The 27,438-nt window shown below is 45.9% G+C and overlaps 2 protein-coding genes and 5 non-coding genes across 11 annotated transcripts in view; 1 reads left to right on the top strand and 6 right to left on the bottom strand.

Moving 5' to 3' along the window:
- Positions 1–2,189: 2,189 nt before the first annotated feature.
- UBC (ubiquitin C) lies at positions 2,190–4,465 on the bottom strand. The gene is made up of 2 exons (XM_084819576.1): positions 4,404–4,465; positions 2,190–3,643 (listed from the first exon to the last, which is right to left on the bottom strand). The coding sequence occupies exon 2, from the start codon at positions 3,635–3,637 to the stop codon at positions 2,264–2,266; it is 1,374 nt and encodes a 457-aa protein (XP_084675702.1). The 5' UTR covers positions 3,638–3,643; positions 4,404–4,465; the 3' UTR covers positions 2,190–2,263.
- A 5,191-nt stretch (positions 4,466–9,656) lies between these two features.
- Positions 9,657–9,728, bottom strand: TRNAA-UGC (transfer RNA alanine (anticodon UGC)). Its single transcript has one exon. It is a non-coding gene; the product is annotated as a tRNA-Ala (tRNA).
- A 1,767-nt stretch (positions 9,729–11,495) lies between these two features.
- Positions 11,496–11,567, bottom strand: TRNAD-GUC (transfer RNA aspartic acid (anticodon GUC)). The gene has a single exon. It is a non-coding gene; the product is annotated as a tRNA-Asp (tRNA).
- A 609-nt stretch (positions 11,568–12,176) lies between these two features.
- TRNAF-GAA (transfer RNA phenylalanine (anticodon GAA)) lies at positions 12,177–12,249 on the bottom strand. Its single transcript has one exon. It is a non-coding gene; the product is annotated as a tRNA-Phe (tRNA).
- Positions 12,250–17,116: 4,867 nt separating this feature from the next.
- On the bottom strand, positions 17,117–17,188 carry TRNAD-GUC (transfer RNA aspartic acid (anticodon GUC)). The gene has a single exon. It is a non-coding gene; the product is annotated as a tRNA-Asp (tRNA).
- A 709-nt stretch (positions 17,189–17,897) lies between these two features.
- Positions 17,898–17,969, top strand: TRNAA-UGC (transfer RNA alanine (anticodon UGC)). The gene has a single exon. It is a non-coding gene; the product is annotated as a tRNA-Ala (tRNA).
- Positions 17,970–19,671: 1,702 nt separating this feature from the next.
- Positions 19,672–27,438, bottom strand: part of DHX37 (DEAH-box helicase 37) — a 44,292-nt gene continuing 36,525 nt past the window's right edge. For 3 of the 5 annotated variants that reach the window (XM_084820119.1, XM_084820117.1, XM_084820120.1), the window contains 6 exons: positions 26,768–26,882; positions 25,790–25,927; positions 24,704–24,798; positions 23,755–23,828; positions 22,964–23,061; positions 19,672–21,480 (listed from right to left, as the gene is read on the bottom strand). In XM_084820119.1, coding sequence (XP_084676245.1) covers positions 21,401–21,480; positions 22,964–23,061; positions 23,755–23,828; positions 24,704–24,798; positions 25,790–25,927; positions 26,768–26,882 — 600 coding nt within the window. In that variant the 3' untranslated portion in view covers positions 19,672–21,400. The remainder of the gene's footprint in view (positions 21,481–22,963; positions 23,062–23,754; positions 23,829–24,703; positions 24,799–25,789; positions 25,928–26,767; positions 26,883–27,438) is intronic. The other 2 variants (XM_084820118.1, XM_084820116.1) reach the window with 1 other exon arrangement.

Below are 27,438 nucleotides of genomic sequence, written 5' to 3' on the forward strand. Positions count from 1 at the left end.
ATTCTGTTGAGAGTTTGGAGTAAAATCATTCTTTGTACACCTCTGTAACATGCTTACACGTGTGTACATGCGGTGGGGCATATTTAAGGAAATCCGTTGTGTAAGTTTTAATCTCTGATAAGCATACTAAGACACTCAAGGTTCTTTGGAAACATTGCTGAATCTGAAGTGCAAACTAAATTAGTTCCAGGCTATTTTCTCAACAGTAGTTTACCCTCCAATAGGCAGATATTACTATTCAGCAGCTTTCCCCAACCTGGTGTCCTCCAGATGTTTTGGACTTTTAACTCCCAGCATTTCTGACCTCTGGCTGTGCTGGTTGAAGCTAATGGGGGTTGAAGTCAAAAACACCTGAAGGGCAAAAGGTTAGGAAAGGGTAGTATACAGGCATAATGGCTCTTTCGAGCTTCAGATACCATCCAACATTCCACCTGACCTATCATTTCTTCCCAGCTCAAATTTGTCTTGCTTTTGGTCTGTACCAAGTATGCAGAAACTCTCAGCCCAATAGCCAAATTCAGTTTCAGAGAAGCTGTCTGGGGTAGCATTCCAGTGGGCAGAAACAAAGACCAAAGGGGTGTAGCCAAAATACTAAAAATCCAGCATATTTTAGCTTTTTGTTCTAGCTGCCAGTAACTAAACCTTAAGAGAAGCATTTCAACTTTTTAGAATGGGGGAAAACCATTGAATGGATGAGTCAGGGGAAACAGGGCATTACTAATTTGTAAGCCTGAGGTTCCCCACCACTGGTCTATATCTTACAGCATTGTGCATCACATTTCAGTAATTTCTTCAGAGCTACACTACACAGCCCCATGGCTAGCTTTGAATATGACTAGTTTTGTAGCAAAATGGCCAGCTTTCCTGGATCAGTTCACTTACTGATTTTAAAAATGTACTTTAAGCCGGTGAATATTTTTTTGTTGCCTGGTAGCAGGTTGTGTTTACCACCATCTATCCCCTTCCTAGAAATAAGTTGGCTACAAGGGCTAAAGAAACCCTTATATAGTACAAGAGGGGGCAGAACTTGTGTATTCAGACCTGTTGGGTGCAGGGCTGAGAAACCTGGGGCTCTCCATCCAGATGGTTTTAGAACAGGATTCCAATCACATCCATTAGCCATGCTGGCAGCAGTGAGGAAATCTCTCTTGACTTCTGGAGGGCCACAGGTTCCCCAGCTCTGGCGAAAGGTTATTCCACTGGAGGAGGCATCAAGCTACAGATCCTAAACTTCAGGACCCAAAGACTGCAAACACAGGCTGCACCTTTAGGAGAGGCAGATTTATGGGGAGTTTTAGTGTTACTGATGCATTCAATTGAATACACTGAAATTTGAAGAACCTACCCTTTAGATGGTTGTGGATGTTCCAAAAATGATCTTACACCTACTTCCTGTTACCTCTGACCTAGCATCAAGCCACCCAGAGATCAAATCTGACAGTTTCCCTATTTTCAACAGCTCTACCTAATCCTATTAGGAGCTTATAATTATTAAGGCTTGCTTTGGTATCAAATTCCATAGATTAAGGGTGCAATCCTAGCAGGATTCCCATCAGCCTCTGAACTTGGGAGGCTGACTGGAATCCTATGCAGAGTAGGAGTGATCTTTGCGTCCACACTCCTGCCCACATGTTTTCAACTAACTGAAGCATCAGGAAGGGATGGAGCCTGGGGATACAGGCCCCCCTCCCCTCAGCACAACCCCTTTGCATCAAGGTCACCTTTGTGACTTTGGAGAGGCAGCCGGTGTGGTTCTCTGTGCCAGCTGTGAAGGGAGCTCTGACTCCTGTCTCCAATCTCAAATCCAGGAATCCCAACTATTCTATGCTTCCCCCCATCCCTGATTTTGTCTAGGGGCAAAGGATTGCTCTCTGAAAAACTTGGGTTTTACATTACATGTTGGTATTTTGCCGTTATGCCAATTTGACTGAAATTAACCACCCCATATAACCACGGTTCCCTGCCAGACCACTTAAGATTCATGCAAGAATTCTCTGCTTAACGTTGTGAGTTACAATCCAGTTACCCAGTACTACTTCAGCTTCTGACTCAAGTGAATTAGCAGTATGTTCAAGTTAAAGCTAGTATTTTCACCATTTTTAACTAAAACCAACCCCTTCCCCTTCCAAGCAATTTCGGCATTTTCAACACAACCTCAATCCCATGCTAACTCACGAAAGACAAAAACATTTGGGAATGCAACAGCTTTATTGAAACAAAGTGCAGTGACGTTTACTTGGGTGGCTGTAAGTAAGCAGCAAGTTTAAATACCACCCCTCAAACGTAGAACCAGGTGCAAGGTGGACTCCTTCTGGATGTTGTAGTCAGAGAGGGTGCGTCCATCTTCCAGCTGCTTGCCAGCAAAGATCAGCCTCTGCTGATCGGGGGGAATGCCTTCTTTATCCTGGATCTTGGCCTTGACGTTCTCAATGGTGTCACTCGGCTCCACCTCCAGGGTGATGGTCTTGCCGGTCAAGGTCTTCACAAAGATCTGCATTCCACCCCTCAAACGTAGAACCAGGTGCAAGGTGGACTCCTTCTGGATGTTGTAGTCAGAGAGGGTGCGTCCATCTTCCAGCTGCTTGCCAGCAAAGATCAGCCTCTGCTGGTCGGGGGGAATGCCTTCTTTATCCTGGATCTTGGCCTTGACGTTCTCAATGGTGTCACTTGGCTCCACCTCCAGGGTGATGGTCTTGCCGGTCAAGGTCTTCACAAAGATCTGCATCCCACCCCTCAGGCGCAGGACCAGGTGCAAGGTGGACTCCTTCTGGATGTTGTAGTCAGAGAGGGTGCGTCCATCTTCCAGCTGCTTGCCAGCAAAGATCAGCCTCTGCTGGTCGGGGGGAATGCCTTCTTTATCCTGGATCTTGGCCTTGACGTTCTCAATGGTGTCACTCGGCTCCACCTCCAGGGTGATGGTCTTGCCGGTCAAGGTCTTCACAAAGATCTGCATCCCACCCCTCAAACGTAGAACCAGGTGCAAGGTGGACTCCTTCTGGATGTTGTAGTCAGAGAGGGTGCGTCCATCTTCCAGCTGCTTGCCAGCAAAGATCAGCCTCTGCTGGTCGGGGGGAATGCCTTCTTTATCCTGGATCTTGGCCTTGACGTTCTCAATGGTGTCACTCGGCTCCACCTCCAGGGTGATGGTCTTGCCGGTCAAGGTCTTCACAAAGATCTGCATCCCACCCCTCAAACGTAGAACCAGGTGCAAGGTGGACTCCTTCTGGATGTTGTAGTCAGAGAGGGTGCGTCCATCTTCCAGCTGCTTGCCAGCAAAGATCAGCCTCTGCTGGTCGGGGGGAATGCCTTCTTTATCCTGGATCTTGGCCTTGACGTTCTCAATGGTGTCACTTGGCTCCACCTCCAGGGTGATGGTCTTGCCGGTCAAGGTCTTCACAAAGATCTGCATCCCACCCCTCAGGCGCAGGACCAGGTGCAAGGTGGACTCCTTCTGGATGTTGTAGTCAGAGAGGGTGCGTCCATCTTCCAGCTGCTTGCCAGCAAAGATCAGCCTCTGCTGGTCGGGGGGAATGCCTTCTTTATCCTGGATCTTGGCCTTGACGTTCTCAATGGTGTCACTCGGCTCCACCTCCAGGGTGATGGTCTTGCCGGTCAAGGTCTTCACAAAGATCTGCATTTTTTCCTGCAATGGAAGAAGCAAAAGCAAATACAATTCAGATTAGCAAAAAAAGGTAACGATTCAGAATTGGAAGAGAAAATCATTTACGATTTTCTTGGGGTTCGACTCCACAGTCTTACAGGCCCCTTCCAGCCCTACTATTCCATGATTCTAAGAAGCACCCCAGCCCGTAAGGCAAGCTGCCATCCACCCCCTGGGGCGAGGCCCGACGGCATGGAGGACAACGTAAGGTACCCACGTCCTTCACTAGCCTATGGCAAACAAACTGCGCTTGCTTCGGTCCAGTAGGGCAGAAAGGGCCGGGCGAGGGTGCGCGCGCAGGTCCTTACCTACAGCAGGGCCGCGACACGCCCGCGTGACGTCACAGAGCGCGTCTCTGCGTCACGCGCGGGGGGCGGAGCCTCGGTCTCTTCCCCCCGCCCCGTCCCACTTTCGCGGCGGCCATTTTGAGCCGCGGTCAGACGAGGGCCGCTGAGCTAGTAACGTCCCTGCCGGCTGCCCGGGTGTGAGGGGGGAACAGCCACCCTTCAGCAAGCCGCCCCCCCCCGCCCTTGCGAGCTGCCTCACGCTTAAACTAACAACAACAAGCCGAGAACTCGACCCCCTTCTGCACAACGGCTTCCCGTCAGCTTCGCCGACTCGCTCCCCCAAGCCTCGACCCACAGAAGCCCAACTGTCCCCCACAAGCCGCCTCCCCCCACGGCGGAACAACGTTAACTAGACGCGCGGAATGAAAAAAAGAAACCGCAGCTCAAACGCTCACCACAGAGTTCCAGCCGGCCCTGGCAGGCAGCAATCAGCTTGCGACAAGAGGCGACTTGGTCTAACTGCGCCACCGGCAGCGACAGCCTCTTATATAGGTTTCCGGGAGAAGATCACTCCGCCAAAAAACGCGTTCGTAGAGAGGGGAGGCGGCGGAACTATCTTTCGTCTCGCGCGTGCGCGCGGCTTCTGGGCCGTGGCCAATAGTGAGGGGAGAAAAAGTCTGACGCGACGTAAGGAGCGGGTAACCCCGCCCCCTTTCACGCGGCGGAACGCGGAGGGATAAAATCGCCTCAGTCGTGATGAGTTTTAATTGGCAGTTGAAGGGTGGGTGGTGGGGGGAAGCAGAGTGAGGGGGAGTGGGTTGGAACAAAAACCTGGATTGGAACTCTTTATTAATCTGGAATGGGTTAAAACAAGAAAAGGAGAAAGAAAGAAAGTTGATCTTAATAACATGGACTTTGTATGAGTATGCTGGTTATAGGTTTGAAAAAAGCCACGGAGGACGGGGAAGAGGAGGTTGCATTTGTATATATGAGAGAAAGGGGAGCAGTCACTGTCTTTCAACTTGACTACCTCGCAAGTTTGTTGTGAGGATAAAGTGGGGTGGGGAGGAATTGTGTACACTGCCTTGAGCTGCTTAAACTGCGGACAGAATAGGAAGGAAATAGTAAATGAAGTAAGGGGGACGCAAATCTCTGAATGCGTCACTTAACACCAACTAAAGTTAATCTGCTTCGGTTTTCACATAAATAGTATATATTCATTTCAGAAAGACACATTTTTACAATGCTTCAGTTACACTGATAGTGAATGTAGGAGTATGGTAAAGGCCGCAAACTTATGCACACTTACCAGGGGGTGTCTAATTGAATTTAGGATGACTTACTTCAGAATAAGCCCACATGCAATGCACACCTATGTAGAAATAAGGGTAAAGAATCCAAAAGTAACAAGAGAGTGATAGCTTTATTAAGACTAGCTAGAAGGTCATTTATAAGGAAGCAAGCTTTCGAGTTCACCAGAATCCTCCAGGCTGGATTTTTATTTTAACAGCCTATCTTCTGTTTTTCTTTATCTAAAAAAGAAACTAAAAGCAGCTCACAAATTAAAATCAGTTAGATATAAGGAAATATAAATGCATATTAAGCAAAACAACAAGAAAGGGGGATGAGATAAAAGAATTTCCTCATTTGTAGGCTTTGGGGGGTTGAGAATCCAACCCAATGAAGAGTTCCAGTGAACTTGAAGTTCGTTCACTTCTTCATGACCTTTTAGCAACTAGAATCTAGCTGGCCCTAATAAAAGGTGTATTACACTATTGTTGACTTTTCAGATTTTAACCTCTAAACCAGAGATGAGTAACTTGTGGCCCTCCAGATGTTTTGGCTTACAACTCCTATCAGACCTAGCCAGCATAGCCAATAGTGAGGATTGATGGGAGTTGTAGGCCAAAACATCTGGATGGCCGCAAATTGCCCAGCCCTGCATAAGTACAAAGGGCACTGTGGATCAAAAATGAATGACATAAAGTGACACAATGCAGAACTGTTTTACCCAAAAGGCTACATTGGATAATTCCAGAAGAATATGGTAGGTGTTAGGTTATCTGATATTCTGGCCCAGACCTTTAAATCCAGACTTCCCTTCAAAAAAGGCTAATCTGTCCAGTGTGGAGGAATCTAAGGGCATGACTCTCTGATCTTCTCAAGCTCTGGTTTATTCCCCAAACAACACAGCTGTGTGTGGTGGTCTCAAGCCTGGGCAAGAGAAGACCCCCTTGTCACATTCCATGAGCTTATATACTTTTCTGTACGTAGCATAAGTACATCTGCGCATGCTCAGAGATTAGAACTACACAGCAACAGCATAAGCAAGTGAAGCGATCCAGTATACACCAGCCAAGCTTATCAGTAAAAACAAAAGCACATATTCTCACTAAACTGGAATTTTCCAGTTTAGGGTACATCTTGACCCCAGAACAATTTGTGGTTATCAGTTCTACACACAAACCAACTCATTCTACACACTCTATGCAACTCTTGCTTGGTCTTCGTTTAGTTCACATGCTTTGCAACATTTTTTTTTATCACGCTCTGATCTTGAGAGAGAGACCTTAGTTCCTGCTTCCTATCACTATACCCTTTCTGGTACTTTTCCACAAGACTCTGCTCCAGCTTTCCTCAACCTGGTGTCCTCCACACCGGCCTTGGCAGAACAAACAAAATGTTACAGTCCTCAGAACTGACATATACATTATAACAAACTGTGGCAGAGTAATCCTATGAGTGTCTAGACAGAACAGAAGTAAGCCTCATTGAGTCACCAAGTAAATGGGAAGAGCAAAACTAGATTTCAGTCTAAAGGAGGTGTTGAATCTTTGACCGATCCCCCATTTCAGAAAGAACCAAAACTCCCTGCATGTAATAAAAATAGCACATCAAGAAGAAAGGTTTATCAGAGCCCTTTCCCTCATTTTGCAGAAGAATGTGATAAAATTTCAGAATGTGGGTGGGGTGTGGGTCATATTTTTGAACATTCTCCATTGCAAACTCCCTGCAAATAAGCAAAGCAGGCAAAAGGCTGGGCTAGAATACTTCACCCTGGTTTACTATTTTTTTAGTTGCAAGGAGCTGTTTTGGCTTTTAACAACTTGGGGAACATTCCAAAGCCGGATACCTCACCTATAATCTCCCGGTGCAAGGCCAGGGCACAGGCAACCCCCCCCCCCAACATAGATCCCTAATCTACTGTTCTGATTATTCACATAGAAGCCATTTCCTCCCAGTTGCCTTCCTGAGAAATCCTGTCTTTTTGTATCCGCTCAAAAGGAAATTGCTGCACAAACAGCTGAGACAGCCAGCAGCAACAGGATGAAAAACAAGGAGGTATCAGGAACTGCAGCTCCAGCAACAGCCTCATCAACAGCTGTTGGATTGGTCTGAGGGTTGCCCCTGGCTAGCAAGACAGGTTCACATGACCAGCTGCATTGTTCTCTCTCTAGCTCAAGGTTGGTTTCTTTGGCGCCTACATAAGAACACTTATTTATTTATTTATTTATTTATTTATTTACAATATTTATATACTGCTCCACATCAGAAGATTTTGGAGTGGTGAACAACATGATAAAAGAATAAAACAACAGGTTAAAAGAGTTAAAACATTAAGGGAAAAAAAGACAAACCCCAACAAAGTAGAATTTAACAAACCACAGCTGGCCGTGCAAGGAAGGCCTCTTGAGATAATGTCTTCAGGAGGTGCCGGAAGGACCACAACGTTGGCGCCTGCCTGACCTCTAAAGGCAGGGAATCCCACAGGAAGGGGGCCACCACACTGAAGGCTCTTTTCCTGGTGGACTCCAACCGGGCCATGGGTTCATGTGGAACCACCAGGAACATGCCCTCTGATGACCTCAGTGACCAGGCAGGTTGGTAAGGAAGGAGGCGCTCTCTCAGGTGACATCAGAAGAACCCTGCTGGATCAGGCCCAGGGTCCATCTAGTCCAGCATTCTGTTCATGCAGTGGCCAACCAGCTGTTGACTGGGAACCCACAAGCAGGGCATGAGTGCAACAGCACCATCCCACCCATGTTCCCCAGCAACTGGTGTACACAGGCTCACTGCCTCTGGTACTGGAGGTAGCACATAGCCTTCAAGACTAGTAGCCATAGATAGCCTTTTCCTCCAGGAATTTGTCCAACCCCCTTTTAAAGCCATCCAAATTGGTGGCCATCACTATGTCTTGTGGTAGCCAGCTCCACTGTTAACTATGTGCTGTGTGAAGAAGTCCTTCCCTTTATGCGCCCTGAATCTGCCACCAATGAGTGTCATGGGATGATCCCACTGAGTTCTAGTATTTTGAGAGAGGGAGAAAAATGTCTCCCTATCCACTTTCTCCACACCATGCATAATTTTGTACACCTCTGTCACCTCTGTCTTTCTCACCTTTTTGATGAGTTAAACAATCCCAGCTGTTGTAACCTTTCCTCACTGGAAAAGGTTGCTTCAGCCCCTTGATCATTTTAGCTGCCTTTTTCTGCACTTTTCCCAACTGTACAATGACCTTTTTTCAACTATGTTGAAATTGCTGATTCTCCAGAGGAGCAAGCATGTGATTGCTTCTTGTTGCAGGAGGTTAGATGCATGTGTTCATTGCATCTGATCTGTCAGCCACAGAGTGCCTACCCATGCTCAGATAATGCTGATCATACAGGAATACCCTTCTCCTCAGCTCACCTTTCAGGAAGAAAGAATATAGGTGTAATGACCGCCCTCCCCCACATCATCCAGGGATTCTGTCTTGCATGCTCAGTTTAGTAGAACAGCTAAACTGATGCAAAAGTACCTTAAGAGGCAGAAGGTGGAAAACATGAAAAGCTTCAAGCTAAATTAGATGTCCCATCTTTATTTTCTAAAGGAGCATTTTACTGACTTTGAAGAAATAATTGTTGGACTCCTACATGTTTAGGACACTGGAACAAAATATATCTTCTCTTCTGGACTTCTTCTGTAGTGCATGGGCCACACAGGTCCTTTCTTTGTCTTAGAGAGAATTTTGTGTACTCCAAATATCAACCTGATTCGGCAGGAGTCTGCCTTAGGTTTGCACATCTGACGGTTGTCAGTTAGTGAAAGATGCTCTGTCGGGGATCTGAAGAAGCCCCAGTCTTTCTGATTATATTTCTTTTCTTCCTCAAAAAATGTCTTATTGTGAGTTTCAACTAAACAAAGAAACAAAAACAAACCAAAAAATTGCAAGTGTAACTACATGCTTTAAAAGCCTCAGTTTCAAATATTACAATATTCTATTTTTAAAAAGGGAAAAAAGATAATTCAAAGATTGGAATCAGGGGTCTTGTAGGATGAAGAAAGTGCAAATTTGTGTACCGTCCAAGAATTAGGTATATATGTCAGACTTTAGAAACCAGACTCATGAAACCAAACAACAAACCCGCTCCAAATAATTTCTAGCTGCATCATCTTAGTTTTCTTTCTCCAGTTTGTGTCTGAACTTCCTGTTCCTGCTAAATGAGCTGATACAGCAACTTTTAAGAATCCTCTTTTTTATACTGAAGCAGCATAAAACAAACACCAAAACAAAATCTGCGGAAAACAAGTTCAACGGCCTTTCTTTCACCCATGTAAAACACGCATTCGGGCTTGCCAGGGATCTGAAACTAACGTCTGCTGGCGGGTTATCAGGACACATTTATTTGGCACAGGAGCGCTGCTGTGACAAGTGCGTAAGAAAAAAGTGGAGATGCCGGGGATTGAACCCGGGGCCTCATACATGCAAAGCATGCGCTCTACCACTGAGCTACATCCCCTGATACGGAAAAAAAAAAGGTTCCTGCAAAATAAGATATCACAATAAGGACAGGCGTGAGCATTCGTTATGACTAAGAGGAAACGCGACTGGGGTAGAGAGTAGGTGGCGCGCGGGCGGATTACGTCCGGAAAAGGAAGGCGGGAGGCAAGTGGGGGGAAGAATTACGTATGCACTCAACTTAAGGTATCAACAGCTCGTTGCATGTTTCAGCTATGCTGGTTTGCGACTTTATGCAAAAGTCCAAACCCAGCGCAAGAGACAAAGCAATGATGTGCAATGCATTCGGTGCAGCGCAGTGCAAAAGCCTTGTGCAAAAGTGCAAGGAGGAGATGCTCATTTGGGGGGTGACACCCCAGGGGCAATGCACGCACCATCTACGAATTGCTTGCCTTTGCATCTCTTCCATAGAATCATAGAATAGTGGGGTTGGAAAGGGCCTACAAGGCCATCGAGTTCAACCCCCTGCTCAATGCAGGAATCCAAGTCAGAGCATCCCTGACAGGTGTCTGTCCAGCCTCGCCTTGAAGGCCTCCAGTGTGGGAGAGCCCACCGCCTCCCCAGGGAATTGGTTCCATTGTCGTATTGCTCTTACAGTCAGGAAGTTTCTCCTGATGTTCAGCCGGAGTCTGGCTTCCTGTAACTTGAGCCCATTATTCCGTGTCCTGCACTCTGGGATGATTGAGAAGAGATCCTGGCCTTCCTCTCTGTGACAACCTTTCAAGTACTTGAAGAGTGCTATCGTATCTCCCCTCAATCTTCTCTTCTCAAGGCTAAACATGCCCAGCTCTTTCAGTCTCTCCCCATAGGGCTTTGTTTCCAGCCCCCTGATCATCTTCGTTGCCCTCCTCTGAACCCTCTCCAGTTTGTCTGCATCCTTCTTAAAGTGTGGTGCCCAGAACTGGACACAGTACTCCAGATGAGGCCTAACCAGTGCTGAGTAGAGGGGAACGAGTACTTCCCGGGATTTGGAAGCCATGCTTCTATGAATGCAGCCCAAAAGAGCATTTGCCTTTTTTGCAGCCACATCACATTGTTGGCTCATCTTCAGCTTGTGATCGACAACAATTCCAAGATCCTTCTCGCTTGTAGTGTTGTTGAGCCACATATCCCCCATCTTGTTACTGTGCATTTGGTTTCTTTTTCCTAGGTGCAGAACTTGGCATTTATCCCTATTAAATGTCATTCTGTTGTTTTTTGCCCAGCGCTCCAGTCTATCCAAATCACTTTGAATTTTGTTTCTGTCTTCCAGGGTATTAGCTATCCCGCCCAATTTTGTGTCATCTGCAAATTTGATCAGCATTCCCTGCACCTCCTCCTCCACGTCATTAATTCAAATGTTGAAGAGCACTGGGCCCAGGACCGAGCCCTGCGGTACCCCACTCGTTACCTCTCCCCAGCTTGAGAAGGTCCCATTGATGAGCACTCTTTGAGTCCGATTCTGTAGCCAACTGTGGATCCCCCGGGTCGTTGTTTCATCTAGCCCACTTCGAGCTAGTTTGCTCATCAGGATATCATGGGGCAATTTGTCGAAAGCTTTGCTGAAGTCGAGGTATATGATGTCTACAGCATTCCCACGGTCCACAAGGGAGCCTTCTATGTCATATCCGAATGCAATACAAGCATACCATAACTGAGCGATGGAGGCAAAAAGCAAACAAACACACACACACACACACACACACACACACTCTGCGGAATAGGGCTTTGCTATAAAAAAACACGTATCTAAGTAAAGTTTGGGAATACAACTGAAAAAAAGTCAAGCCTCCCCGTCGGGGAATCGAACCCCGGTCTCCCGCGTGACAGGCGGGGATACTTACCACTATACTAACGAGGAAATGCTACACTCAGTTTTTAAAAACACGTCACTTAAGACAACAGTTCAATAAATACATATATTCTAATTGGCTTGGCAACGGGAAATCTAGTTTCCATTTAGGAGAGGTACGAAAAGCTATTTTTTTTCTCCTAGGAGCATCTGATTAGCAACGAATATAGAGTCAGTGTCGTCACTGCTGTGATCATTCAGCCATTCAGACGTGCCCTTCTTTGCAAAAGAAAGAAGGGAGGTTTAGAGGGATCTCTGATGTGATCCAGCAAATGCGACACTCTTGTGTGTTTCAGGGAAAGCAGAAAGGAGTCAGGCGCTGGATGCAGAGGCTTTGCAAAGTCTAAAACGCATCAGGTTCCGCGTTAGGGTGTTCACATCGACCCCACGAATGCAGCATTTCTCTGTTAAACATTGCAAAGCTGTGCCCTCCGCAACCTGCCAAAATAAATGAAAGGAAACGGCATGTGCTGAAAGTTGGGTGAGATTCCGTTCAGGCGTCTGGGTCTTCCCTTTTTTTTTTTTTGTGGTGTAGGCTGCACAGGATTGGTAATTTTGGTCTAGGGAGATTCCGAATCATAATGTAGATGTTTAAGAGCCAGCAAGAACAAAAGCATCTGCCGAAACCCGGGATCGAACCAGGGACCTTTAGATCTTCAGTCTAACGCTCTCCCAACTGAGCTATTTCGGCGGGCGACGGCCGAGCTTCTTGGCCAGCTCTACTTGATTATGACGTCCCTCCTGGGTGTTTGGCTTAAACCATTAGCCATTCATTTATTTCGTGCAAACGTATGTTTCCTTTTTTGGAACCTAAAACATTTCCCTCTCAATGAAGGTCACTCACACCATCACTGAGCTTCTCTTGTATGCACGCATATGGGTGTGTGGGTGCAGGGGGGTGGGAATGTAAAAGAAATGGAGTAAAATGGCAACGAAATGCAACACGTTAAAAGTCGGTGGCGATTAAATTACAGCTGAAATGCACGCGAAGTAAGCATGTAGTGACCATTCATGACAGCTGGAATGGGTGGTAATTAACAACACAATCATCCTAGCTTTGCTAGGGAAATTAACAACTGCACCGGGACAAGAAACGTTTATCTTTATTCATGCCCAGGAATTAAGCACTATTAATGAGCCGCAATTCACTTCCTGAGCATCCACAAGTCAATATATTCCGGGGCTGTGTTCCAATTTAAAATTTCATGGTAAACAGCCCCAGGGTAGACCATTAAGGGTGCAATCCTATGCATGTTTAGCCAGGAAAAAAGCCCTACGAGCCCCAGCATTCCCCAGCTAGCCATTGGCTGGGGGATGCTGGGAGTTGTAGGACTTTTTTCCTGGCTAAACATGCATAGGATTGCACCCTAAAATGACCTCGCTGCACTCTGATGAGCTTTTACACGAAGATCCAGAGCTCCTGCGCAGAAGGAAGTACTTTGATGGTCTCCCTAGGCAATGTAAGAATAATTCTAGATTATTTAAGGGAAAAGATTATTTTCTGTTGATATCCCCCGAATATCCTCCAAAGCAGAAACACCTGCCCTAGGAGGAAATTACAGACAAAGGTCAACACAGGACTAGAGATGGGAAGGCCTAGGAAAAATGGTGGGGGGGCCAGAAAGGAAAAAAAAAAAATCGGTTTTTCTCTATGGATTTTTGGAAACTTTGGAAAGAAAAAAAAAGTTTCCCTCCCCCCTCTCCAAAATTTTTCTATTTCCCCCCATTTTTTTTTCTCTTTTCTTTGCAGGCTTCACATCTCTAGCCAGGACTAAGTGGAAAACCAAATTATACTTTTTTGGAGGTTAAAGCCACAAAAGGTCTCTCTTTAAGCAGAAGGTGCTGTTTCCCCCCCCCCCCACACACACACACACTCTGCTCCCCCCAAAGCACTTATGCCGCTCACTGCTTCCCATGAAAGTGGGGGAAAGTAATGAAGTGAAAAGTAAAAAAAGAAAAGAAAAAAGGAAATTCATTCAACTGGAGCAAGATTATCTACCAACCTGCTCTTCTGGTTAAGAGCGAGGAGAATGAACACCACACTTCCTAAAAGTTGCTTTTCGTTATGTATTGTTTGTGTATATTGCCTGTGTGCTTTTATGTAAATGGATTTTAAACTTTGTATATTGTATTTTAATGTAATTCTGTAAACCGCCCAGAGAATTTTGGCTACTGGGTGGTTGTTGTTGTTGTTCAGTCGTTCAGTCGTGTCCGACTCTTCGTGACCCCATGGACCATAGCACGCCAGGCCTTCCTGTCCTCCGCTCTCTCCCAGAGCGTGCTCAAGTTCATATTCATTGCATCCGTGATGCTATCTAGCCATCTCATCCTCTGCCGTCCCCTTCTCCTTTTGCCTTCAGTCTTTCCCAGCATCAGGGTCTTTTCCAGGGAGTTTTCTCTTCGCATTAGGTGGCCAAAATATTTGAGCTTCAGCTTCAGTATCTGTCCTTCCAAGGAGCACTCAGGGTTGATTTCCTTTAGGATGGACTGATGTGACCTCCTTGCAGTCCAGGGGACTCGTAAGAGTCTTCTCCAGCACCACAGTTCGAAGGCATCCATTCTTCGGCGCTCAGCCTTCCTTATAGTCCAGCTCTCACAGCCATACATTACTAGTGGGAAAACCATAGCTTTGATTAGACGGACCTTTGTCGGCAAGGTGATGTCTCTCCTTCTTACTATGCTGTCTAGGTTGGCCATAGCTTTCCTCCCAAGGAGCAAGCGTCTTTTAATTTCATGGCTACAGTCACCGTCTGCGGTGATCTTGGAGCCCAAGAAAGTAAAATCTGTCACTGCTTCCATTTCTTCCCCTTCTATGTGCCAGGAAGTGATGGGGCCAGATGCCATGATCTTCGTTTTTTTAATGTTGAGTTTCAAACCAGCTTTTGCACTCTCCTCTTTCACCCTCAACAAGAGGCTCTTGAGATCCTCTTCGCTTTCTGCCATTAGGGTGGTATCGTCTGCATATCGGAGGTTGTTGATAATTCTCCCGGCAATCTTAATTCCGACCTGCGATTCATCCAACCAGGCATTTCTCATGATGTACTCTGCATATAAGTTAAATAAGCAGGGTGACAATATGCAGCCTTGTCGTACTCCTTTCCCAATTTTGAACCACTCGGTTGTTCCATGTCTGGTTCTTACTGTTGCTTCTTGACCCTCGTACAGGTTTCTCAGGAGACAGGTAAGGTGGTCTGGTACTCCCATCACTTTCAGAATTTGCCACAGTTTGTTGTGATCCACACAATCAAAGGCTTTAGCGTAGTCAATGAAGCAGAAATAGACGTTTTTCTGGAATTCTCTTGCTTTCTCCATGATGCAGCGAATGTTGGCGATTTGATCTCTAGTTCCTCTGCCTCTTCTAAACCCAGCTTGTACTTCTGGTAGTTCTCGGTTCACATACTGCTGAAGCCTAGCTTGTAGGATTTTGAGCATCACCTTGCTGGCATGTGAAATGAGCGCAATTGTGCGGTAGTTTGAACACTCTTTGGCGTTGCCCTTCTTTGGAATTGGAATGTAAACTGACCTTTTCCAGTCTTGTGGCCACTGTTGAGTGTTCCAAATCTGTTGGCATATTGAGTGCAGCACTTTAACAGCATCATCTTTTAGGATTTGAAATAGCTCAGCTGGAATACTGTCATCGCCGCTAGCTTTGTTGTTACTAATGCTTCCTAAGGCCCACTTGACTTCACTCTCGAGGATGTCCGGCTCAAGTTCAGTGACTGCACTATCACGGCTATCAGGGACATTCAGATCTTTCCTGTATAGTTCTTCTGTGTATTCTTGCCACCTCTTCTTAATCTCATCTGCTTCTGTTAGGTCCCTGCCTTCTTTGTCCTTTATCATGCCCGTCTTTGCACAAAACGTTCCCTTGAGATCTCCAATTTTCTTGAAGAGATCTCTAGTCTTTCCCATTCTGTTGTTTTCCTCGATTTCTTTGCATTGTTCATTTAAGAAGGCCTTCTTGTCTCTCCTTGCTATTCTCTGGAACTCTGCATTCAGTTGGGTATATCTTCCCCTTTCTCCCTTGCTTTTCGCTTCCCTTCTTTCGTGAGCTACTTGTAAAGCCTCATCAGACAGCCACTTGGCTTTCTTGCATTTCTTTTTCTTTGGGACGGATTTCGTTGCTGCCTCCTGAACAATGTTATGGACCTCCGTCCATAGTTCCTCAGGCACTCTGTCTATCAGGTCTAATCCCTGAAATCTATTCGTCACCTCCACTGTATATTCTTCAGGGATATGATTTAGGTCATACCTGAACGGTTTAGTGGTTTTCCCGACGTTCTTCAATTGAAGCCGAAATTTTGCAAGAAGCAGCTCATGATCTGAGCCACAGTCAGCTCCAGGTCTTGTTTTTACTGACTGTATGGAGCTTCTCCATCTTTGGCTGCAAAGGACATCATCAATCTGATTTCGATATTGACCATCTGGTGACGTCCATGTGTAGAGTCGCCTCTTGTGCTGTTGGAAAAGAGTGTTTGCTATGATCAGCATGTTCTCTTGGCAAAACTCTATTAGCCTTTGTCCTGCTTCATTTTGTACACCAAGGCCATGCCTGCCTGTTATCCCGGTGATTTCTTGACTTCCTACTTTAGCATTCCAATCCCCTATGATGAAGAGGACATCTGTTTTTGGTGTTAGTTCTAGAAGGTGTTGTAGGTCTTCATAGAACCCATCATCCTCAGCTTCTTCGGCCTCAGTGGTTGGGGCATAGACTTGAATCACTGTGATGTTGAATGGTTTGCCTTGGATTCGTACTGAGATCATTCTATCATTTTTAAGATTGTACCCCAGTACTGCTTTTCCCACCCTTTTGTTGACTATGAGTGCTACTCCATTTCTTCTAAGGGATTCTTGCCCACAGTAGTAGATATGATGGTCACCTGAATTAAATTCGCCCATGCCTGTCCATTTGAGTTCGCTGATTCCCAAGATGTCGATGTTCAATCTTGCCATCTCATGTTTGACCACCTCCAGCTTACCTTGATTCATTGATCTGACATTCCAGGTTCCTAAACAATATTGTTCTTGACAGCATCGGATTTTCTTTTCACCGCCAGACACATCCACAGCTGAGTGTCCTTTCGGCTTGGGCCCAGCCGCTTCACTCTTTCTGGCACTACTTGGAAATACCCTCTGCTCTTCCCCAGTAGCATATTGGACACCTTCCGACCTGAGGGGCTCATCTTCTGGAGTCATCTCTTTTAGCCTTGTGATAGGTTCCATGGGGTTTTCTTGGCAAGAATCCTGGAGTGGGTTGCCATTTCCTTCTCCAGTGGACCACATTTTGTCAGAACTCTCTGCCATGACCTGTCCGTCTTGGGTGGCCCTGCACGGCATAGCTTATGGCTTCACTGAGTTACGCAAGCCCCTTCGCCACAACAAGGCAGTGATCCATGAAGGGGACTGGGTGGTATAGAAATGTAATTAATAATAATAATAATAATAAAAACAGCCAACATCTTTGACTGTAACCCCCAGCATGTGCAGCTACCTGGGACGCAGCAGATAATGAAAGGTTGTCTTAAAATGTTGCAATTTAAAGGGAAAAAGGTCTCAGCCTCCCCGTCGGGGAATCGAACCCCGGTCTCCCGCGTGACAGGCGGGGATACTTACCACTATACTAACGAGGAAAAGCTTGCAGACCCTATTCCTAAAACCTCCGATAAAGCAACCAGACTTTTCTCTTGTCTGCTTCCTGCCTAAGTAGTTTGCAAAGCCGAGCAACTCAAACGGCAGATCGGAGTAGCAATCATTGCGAAAGCTCGCACGGGTGTTCATGCATGCTTGTTTTGGTAGGGAAAAAATGTTGCAAAAGTAGCAGGGGGATTTAAGGGCTGGGAACATTTGGCGAGGAATACGGGTTGTGTAACCCTTCACAACATTTCATTATTCCCAAACCCAACCCAGGGAATCGTTGCATGGCCGCCGGGGGAAGCCGCCCTCTTAAAAGATCCTAATCATTGCCTCCAGAACCCCATAGCATTTTATCAAGCCGCCGAAAACACCAGAAAGTAGTCAGCAAGCTTTCGCGTTCCACAGAACTCTTCCTTTTTAGTGTTTTAGTTCATCAGGCTGCACGTTAAACAACGCAGGCGGGAGGGGGGGCTTCTTGTAAAAAGCTGTTGTGTGTGAATAGCAAATGAGGTTGCAACCTAACCTGCAAGCAAAGCTCGTCTGCTTGTAGGTTCCAGCGGCCAGAGTATTTGGGTTTCTGTTTAAATGGAAGAGCCAGAAGTGGAAAAGGCGAAAGGAAAACCTTTTGGGAAAGGAGATGGGGAACAATCAAGTAGCATGTTCCAGTGGGTTTGTACTTCCTTTTTGAAGAGCGTTTGCCATTCAGGGGATGTAGCTCAGTGGTAGAGCGCATGCTTTGCATGTATGAGGCCCCGGGTTCAATCCCCGGCATCTCCACTTTTCCTTCTACTCCGCAGATTTTGGAAATAAAACTAGGCATTTGGCAGAACATTGATCCCATGCTTTGATTTACTTTCCCACTTCTCCTTTTGCCTCCCCCCACAACCACCAACCACTTCTGCCAACCTAGCAGTTCGAAAGCAAGAAATTGCAAGTAGATAAATAGGTACCGCCTCGGCGGGGAAGGTAACAGCGTTCCGTGCGCCTCGGTGTTCAGTCATGCCGGCCACATGGCCACGGAAGCGTCTTCGGACAGCGCTGGCTCTTCGGCTTAGAAATGGGGATGAGCACCGCACCCTAGAGTCGGACACGACTGGTTGGGGACACCTTTACCTTTTTACAACCACCAAAGTATTCAAATCATGTTTCTATCCTCTCTTGCACAAAAATTTTAAACTAATCTTGTTTTTTTGCGGTTGGATTATCTCTTTTTTGGGTTGCTGTTCTTGAAATACTTTCTGATATATGTTTTATTGGTTTTGCTATTTTATTTATCTCCTTATTACATTTTTATAGTGTCCAATTGCCAAAGCTCCCTGGGCGGTTCGTGACAATTACAACCGTAAAATGCAGATGATAAAATACAATATAAATGTTTAAAACTACAATATAAAAATAACCAAAAAGCATCTAGCAGCAGTGCTAACAACCTGAAAAACTTAAATGTCTTGGAAAATAAAATGGTCTCCACTCAGTGCCCAAACGAGCACAATGTAAGCGCCAGGCAAACCTCTCTGGGAAGCTCATTCCACAACCAGGGTGCCACAGCAGAAAAGGCCCTCTTCTTTGTAGCCATCCACCTCACTTCCTTTGGTAGGGGCTACCAGAGAAGGACTGCTGAAGCTGATCTTAGGGTCCAGACAGGTTTACATGTACGTTTATTATGTATGTTGCCCTGAAAGCTTCTGCTACAGGGCAACACATAAATGGAATGAAGAAATACAGGACAGTTGTGAGCCTCCAGCAACACCAGACAGGCCGCTTAACAAGATCAGCCTTGGATGGCCTTCTCTCTGTCCCATCAGCCAGGACACCTAGAATGGTGGGGACGAGGGAGAGGTCCTTCTCTGTGGTGGCCCCCACTCTGTGGAACTCCCTCCCTAGGGAACTCCGCCATGCCCCCTCTTTAATGAGCTTCTGCTGCAGATTAAAACATGGTTGTTCAGGCAGGCATTTGGGGTGGCTTAGGGTATTTTCAGAAATATAGTGTTTTTATTGTAGAATTTTATTGTTTTAAACTGTTCTATTAAATGCTTTGTACGTCGTCCAGAGTGGCTGGGTGAGTAATAAATTTAATAATAAAAAAATAAAAAAATCAATCAATCAATCGTTTCAAACAATTGCGCCACATCAAGTTCCTAGGACAGGACTGGGGAACCTGTCTGACTCTGGATCAGCCAACCTGGTGCTCTCCAGATGGTTTGGACATCAATTCCCAGCCAGCATGGCCAATGATCAAGAATCCTGAGAACCGTAGACCAAAACATCTGGAGCGCACCAGGTTGGGGAAGGCTGGACTAGATGTTGTTGGACGATAAGTCCCACAATCCCTGGCCTAGCCCCGAAGTGTGAGGGACACAGGCGTTATGTGCAGAGCTCCCCTTAATCCTTCAGCATGGGATAAAGCTTTTGGGGTGATGAGCATATGCAGGCTACTCTGCAAGGTTGTGCATCAGAGATGGCAACAGACACAGTTGGGTAGAAAAACAAAGATCAGTGTATTTCAGAAAACAGCCTCATTGGAATACCAAAACAAATTTACAAATTCGTGATGCGGAGCGTGTTTAAAACAACAACGATATTCACATAAAGGACCTGCCACAGCTGTAGTTTCAACAGAGATGAGGCACAGTAAATGGGGTGCTCCCTTCAGAACCAGTTAGCTGAGCAGTTCTAACTCCCCACCCTGCCAAAGGCAACATGAGCCTTCTCATATCTGAAAATACCTTTTCCACAAGGGATATGCATTTATCCAGTGCAAACCAGCAAGGGAACTCTAGCTTCAGTGACTCCCTTCCAGCTTGACAAATGGATAAGAAAAGCCCCATGGGATTGGTGCTGTTCAGGGGGCCTTTCTATACTCTCACACACCTGGAGCAGTATGAAATGACACTCATACTCATCCAAAAGGACCCACATAGCTGCAGGTCCAAACTTAACAGAGGCACTTATGAGCATTTTAGAAACCACGTGTGTTTCTCATTCAAAATTACATCTCCTCGAAATGGCATTTTTTGGGCAATGCTTCTATTATTTTACATTCAAATTAAAAAATACTTTGTACACGTCTAAGTGGAAATAAAGACAGAAATCACAGCAGAAGGAGATCAAATAAATATGAACCCAAAGCACCAGGATGGATGGCAACAGGCATGAAGCACGGGGTTTAAAAATGCACCCAAGGTGGAAGGTTTGTTTTCATAAGTTCATCGGATTGCGGAGCCTCCATATTCCTTTGTCTCTAACGTGCACACTTCCATTCTGGATTGACCAGAATTTGCAGGGTCATCTGAACCCAGACAAGCTTGCAGTTAATCTTAACTATGGTTAGTGAAAACAAGCCAACTTCAGAGCCAGAATGTATGAAGCTGGCTTGTTTCAACTAACCATAGTTAAGACTAACCACAGTTTAGGGTCTGAATGACCCATGGGCTGGGGGTTTTGCGCACCTGCTTTAGGGTGACCAGATGCAAAGGGAGATGGGGGGGGCACTCTTATAATTTCTAATAGCTGGATCGAAAAGGGCATTTTGGCAGGCACCGTTTGTCATGTAGAGGCCAGAAGAGCCACCCCTATCAAAACATCTCCTTCTATCCCGCTGTGAAAGATCACTCCTCCAGATCACTGTTTTTGATCTGGCCATTTATCTTTTCCCTTCTATCCAAAAAGAAATCCAAACAACCAAGGGGGAAAAATAGTGGGGTCACAATGGTATGGCCCACGTTCAGTCAGGGGGCAACCTACTTGTGAGTCTCAGCTACCAGTTTATTATTTTGTTTAAAGCATCTTTACCCTGCTCTTTAGTCCCAAAGGCCCCAGAACACCTCACAGGTACCAGCAGTTAAGACAGTCCCTGGTTACCTCGAAATTTTGCTTTATAGATGAGCATGTAACACAGCCCCCATTAGAGCTTCTCCATTCAGTCCAATGGAGGGCCAACAAGTGTGTGGGTTTTCCCTTTGCGTGTGTGGACCACTCCCTGCCTTGAACTGAAACATGGCAAGCTTGTACGGACCACATGCCAGGGAGCCAATTAATACTGCCCGCTGCTCTTTGGAAAAGGCACCCCCTTTCCCCTTGCAAACACGGATGCTTCTTTCCCTTCTGCGTTTTCACGCCTAGTGCTAATTCCCGGTTGGGTCTTTGTGGAAGAGGTAGGTGGGTGGATGGCATGAACTGGAGGACAGCTTGCTTGAAAGCTCACAGCATCACAGCACAGGTGGCCAGATTTTCGAGACCTCTGCATGTGTAACTTCTGGGATCCACTGGCAATATTCTGTCAACAAATCTGAAATAGAGGAGATTAAAGCAGACAAGAAGAGGGGTGGCTGTGTAATATGATTTGGTGAGACTTTTTATTAAGGCTTTCAAATCCCCCTGGTGTAGTAACTGACATCATGGGTGCATATGGGCAGGCTGCAGCAGAGGGAGATGACATGGAAAAGCAGGGCCATTCCACCAACCCTGCTGAAAGACTGCTTGCTTTTTTCCTCTTCCCTTCCCTTCCCATTCCTTTTTCCTTTTGTGCTGTGTCCTTTTAGATTGTAAGCTGCCTTGTTTTTACTGGGACTGCCTTGTTTTTACTGGGACTGCCTTGTTTTTACTGACTGTATATAAGCTGCTCCGGGCCCTCTTTTGCCTGAGGAATAGTATAAATATGCTTTCAATAACTGAATGAAACAAATAAATATTTATATTCTGGTTCTCTTCCTGAAAATAAGCAAAAATTAATACATAATATAGTAAGAATCTTTTTAAGGCAGTAGCAAATGATGAAGGCTCTGGGAAATGGGAAATGAACACTTGCCAAGTTTTATTCTGGTGCTGTGCCTGCTCTTTGAAGGTTCCATGGTGACCACAGGGGAGGAAAGAATTATTTAAAACAGAATTGTTTCTGTTTGCATCAAGGATTAGATCCTTGGTCATTGCATTGCTTCCAAGGGAAAGGCCAGTCTCCCTATGTCCACAATCTGTAAAGGCAGACAGCTTCCCTCATGTGTGTTTTGGTTGAAGCTCAGAAGCAAAAGCAGCAACAAGAGCCAGTCGGTATAGTGGCTAGAGCATTGGACTGGGATTCAGGAGATCCACGTTCTAGCCCCCCTTGGTCCTGAAGTTCACTCGGTGACGCTGGGCCAGTCGGTGACTCTCAGTCTAACCTGCCTCACAGGGTTGTTGTGAGGATAAAATGAAGAGGATCATATAAGCTGCCTTGGGTTCCTTGCAAAGGGATACAAAGCCCTAAACAACTTGGGACTAGGATACCTAGGAGACCGCCTTCCCTTATACATACATACCCAGGCAAATCACCAGAGGAGGCCTTGCGGCTCATTCCGAAACGAACGGAATGCCGCCATGCAGTACCCTGACGGCGAGCCTTCTCGGTAGTGGCACCCACCCGCTGGAAAGCCCTCCCTCGTGCAGTTCGGGAGGCGAGAAATGTGGCATTTTTTAAATGCCTCCTGAAAACACACTAGTTCTCCCAGGCTTTCCCTGGGCTTTAATTAAATTAATCATGCCACTCCATGTTACCACTCCTTTCATTGTTTTTTTTAATTGTAGTTGGAAATGTTTTTAATGTTGCATTGTTAACACTGTATTTTAAATGTGATTTTAATATTTATTGTGAACCACTGAGGGATTTTATTATATTCAGCAGTATATAAGTGTCATAACTGAATGAATGGCAGGATATAAGTGTAATGAAACCATCACCAACACCACCTCCCACAAGAACTGTTAAGCATGCTCCCTGCACGTCTGGATAAGCTTACATTTTGGGTTCTTCTTCCAGGCAATGAGCAAAGCATCCCGGTTATTGGCATTTTCGGAGGCAAGAGCTTGGAGCAGGGATTCCGTCCTCGGTTGGAGCCTGCAAGGATTCCCAACATAAAAGCCAGTCAAGCATACAAATTAAGACTGACTAGTGGAGGCTGCAACAAAAAGATGCATTCCAGGGTGCTCCTGTTCAAGATTCCAGCCAGCCATGCCACCATCCAGAATACCCTTTTTCTGTCCCTCCCCACAACCAGTTAGCATTTCATGTACTCAGTTTGGGGCTCCCTGGCCCCCTTAAAGAGTTTTTCTCGTAATGATTCTTTGTACGTTCGCAAACTGTGGGGTTCCCTTGAACCTGCCGATACCCAGGGCTGTTCTGGGTAGCCACTGGAGAAGGCCAGTAGGACCAATTCAGAGCAAAAACATTTTTTTATGTCATGGCTCTCAGCGCTATCCACTCTTCCTCCAAATCACTGATAAGCAATGAAGGCAGGTGACTGGGCTGGTTGGGCAGGTGATGACTTCCTGTTAAGTAGGCAGCTTCCTGTCAAGCAGCCATATAAATTAAGCACTCAGCTGGTTGTCTGTGGCGAGCAAAAAAAGTCTCCAGATGGCCAGATGTGGCCCCACCGCTATTATGTCTGAGCAGCAGCCACTGCGTTGTACTTCATGTCCCTGGCCAAGGAAACACAGTAGTGTACTATGGCTGCTGTAAAGCATTCTTCCCTTTTTCCAGCAGACAGAAAGACATACCCATGAGCAAATACCCCCTTACTAAACAACTTACTTGGACCAGGTTTTCAGCATTGTGACTGGACTGGACAGCAAACAGCGGCTGTAGGTGGCCAACATTTTAACAACCTGAAAGAAGACATGTTAATGTGTGTGTTAATGCGTTGATTTTTAAGGGCTGCTACTAATTAAATAAATCTTAAGACAATCTTCATGATCACATGAATTTGACTTGATTAAATTTGCATATGAATACAAAACAAATGGTTTTCAAAGAAAAAAGCATACTGTTTTTATTATTATCAGGAGTGGGTGCCCTATGACCCTCCAGATCTTGCTGGATCACAGCTTCATCCTTCCTGCCCAATGGCCATATTGGCTGAGGCTGATGGGAGTTGAAGTTCCAGCAACATCAGTAGGGCTGCAGGTTCCCTGCCCTGATTTCATTATTCACTTGTTTTTTACTGGTTAAAATTGTATTTTTATGGTTCTTACAGCTCTCCTGGTTTTATATGATATTATGCTGAAGTGGTATATAAATATTGCTAATAACAACTATAATAATGCTGGTTGATGGCAATTTTTGATAGCATTTTATGGCTTTAGTTCATTTCTATGATTATATGTTTTCATGATTATTTTTGTAATTATTTTATTTGGATGAGTATTGTAACTCTGATGGAACTGGCTTTGGGAGGGCATTTGCCCTAAATGGTGGCTTATTAATATTTTAAAATAAAAATTATTAGTAATATTTATATATCTGAGCAGCTTATAACAATAAAAAACACAACACAATAACATTTATCAGATAAAATGCTGCAGCCCTCATTAATGTGCTGTTAAAAATTATTTTATTTTTGGTACTCACACCCTACCTTTCATCAAAATTCCCAGGGTTGCTTACAAAGTCATAATACAATAAAAAATTAAAATACAGTGAATTAAAAAAACAACAACAGGTCAAGGGGCAGTAATAGTTAGGCAGAGAGGAATGTTAATACCTTCCCTTCCAGTAAGAACTTGGCAAAGTATTTGTAGCATTCAATGCCTTCTGGGTAATCTACCTCAACAGCCGGAAGCTGCCATCCAATTCGATCTGCAGAGAAAAAGGGTATGGAAGGAAGCGGGTTAAGACTCTCTCATTGGCTGGTTTAGCACTGAGCATGCTTTGCCCTTCATTCTGTCTCCCCCTTAACTGAAGAAAACAAAATGGGAGGGAGGATTCTCCACTCTCCAGTTTGAATTCTGGTTCTTGCTTGTATTCTCTAAGCCAGGAGTGCAGAACCTTTTTCTGGTGTAGGAGGGCTGGCCCAAGATATTTTGCTGCCTGAGGCGAAGAACAAGATGGCACCCCCTCTCATTCCACATACAAAAGTATTTTTTCAAGGCTGAACATCTTTCTTCAACACCGACAGATGGGACAGCTTCCTCCACCACACCTGAAGGCAGCAGGCTAGCTTAGGGGTTGCAGGGAAGGCCACATGGCACACAATTTTCTCTTCCACCACCTCACCGCCGCCTCTCAGCATTTGCTGTCTGATGCAACCGACTCGCTTTGCCTAATGGTAGGGCCGGCCCTGGATGGAGAATTGGATTGCTCTCCACCAGATACTCCACAGGCTGGAGGACTAGTGGGCATGGCTACACCCACTGACATCATCTGGCCCCAACCCCTGCCCCATTTTGGTTTTTCTCAGAACGGAGGAAGGGACTCTGTTGCTCTTCCCGGCGCTGGCAGAGTCTCCCACTGTCCACAACTCCTGCTGTTATCTCCATTCTCAGACTGGAGATGAGAGTGAGGATTCCCTCCAGAGAGCGGGGCTTGGAGCAACACCAGAGGCTCCGCAGGCCGGATTAGGCCTGTGGGCCAGGTATTTTGCACTCCTGCTCTAAGCCCCATCCATATATGGCCTGAGGGACACAGACAGCAGCCAGAAAAATGTAAGTGGGAGTCACAGTAGAAGTCCTGTTCCTGACGCATGTTACAAAGGTTGTGCTAAGAAGGAAACTTCTGCAGTACTTTGCACTGAAAGATAAATAAATCTAGAAAGCAAAACAATTCAACACCCCTACTTTGAGAAACTTACAGAAAACACTCGGCCTGTGGCATCGAACGCTGCCGCTTTCAGGACAGTAAGAAGGGGGAGGGTTGTCCAGGGGGGGTTGGAAGTGGCAATAGGGAGGCAGAAGGAGCGGGATCCATTCTGGTTCGATCGCTGAAACACCTTCAGAAGAACAGAGACAAGCAGCGGAGGAAGGTTGGGAGGAGAATCTTTTATTAGTCTAGAAATTGGCGAGATACTGAAGTCACACAAAACACTCCCTGCCAGTACAAGAGCTGAGGCTACTGCTCTCCGGCCCCTTCCACCCTGAGAGTTCCAGTGACAAAATAATCGCATATTCTTCCCCTGCCTATTTATGTCACACACACACACACACACTTCCTCCGTTGTTTCCCAGTGTATTGTTTATATTGTAAGCCTCTTGGGGCAGGGATTTAGCTGTTTTTGAGGCAGTTCTTTGTCAAGCAGCCTGTGCACAGACGGTGCTGCTTGAATAATTGCAGTAATTGTTTTTCCAGGCTTCAGTTTTAAAAATTGTGGCGGTGCGCTTTTAGATCTTTGCCCCGCTGCTGGCTTTCCCTCTGGTTTTTATTTGGGTTTCATTCTGTTCTAAACGTGCGTTTTTTCATATTATGTTTGACTATGGTGTTGTATTTTATGGTTTTAATTTTTGTTTTGTGAACTGCCCAGAGAGCTTTGGTTATTGGGCGGCATAGAAATGCAATCAGTCAAGTCAGTCAGTCAATCAGTCAAACAATAGCTTAGTGGAACCTCCATGTTCAGAGGCAGTGTATCTTGGAATATCAGTTGCTTGGAAGCAGCTGCAGGAGAGGGCTACTGCCTTCCTGTCCTACTCATGGGCTTCCTGGAGGCACTGGGTGGCCACTGTGAGACCCAGGTCGCTGGACTACAGGGACCTTTTGGGCTGATCCAGCAGGGCTCTTCTGATGCTCTTAAATCAACAGCTAGGATTATCCCAAGAGGAAAAGGAGTCCATTTTACCTTTCATGTACATTTTGGTGGTTTCCACAATCTCTTGATACACCACAAATTCGGGGAGCTGCTTGAAGAGGACGGAATTGGGGTGGATGAAGACAGGATCGTCCAGAAGAGGTGTCTAAATTGAGGTGTGTGCGGGGGGGGGTGACATGGAGAAGGAAGAAAGCAAAAACAAAACCCCAAACGTTGGAGACCAGCTAGATTTCAAAGCAGGCCGCCACAGCCGCCACGTGAACGTTCGATTCTTCCGCACCTTGGCACTGGGCCCAAGGAGACCATGTGATCGCTCCCGACGCCGAGACACAGAAGAATAACCCACCTGCAGAGGAGGCTTCTTGCTGCCTCCCTGCATGAGTTAGGGCTTGCCTCTGACTAAATGAAGCGCTCTTTTGCACCTGGGTCCAGATGGAAGACTTCTGAGTTTGAGCAAAAGGAGATTCTGCAAGCCCGCCCTTGCCTTACGCCAGCCTTCAGCAAGCTGGTGCCCTCCAGAGGTTTTGGACTACGACTCCCGGGATGCTTGAGTATTGGCCACGCTGGCTGAGGCTGATGAGAGTTGAAGTCCAAAACCTCTGGAGGCCCACGAGGTTGGGGAAGGCTTCTGAAAGTATCAGCTAACGAAACAAAGTATATGCACACATAAAAGTTTTTAAAGATTACATCAGACTTCCCCA

The sequence above is a fragment of the Heloderma suspectum genome, chromosome 13, assembly GCF_057233095.1.
Source record: "Heloderma suspectum isolate Gila_16-S chromosome 13, 16-S_ref, whole genome shotgun sequence".
In the NCBI taxonomy this organism is placed as follows: domain Eukaryota; kingdom Metazoa; phylum Chordata; class Lepidosauria; order Squamata; family Helodermatidae; genus Heloderma; species Heloderma suspectum.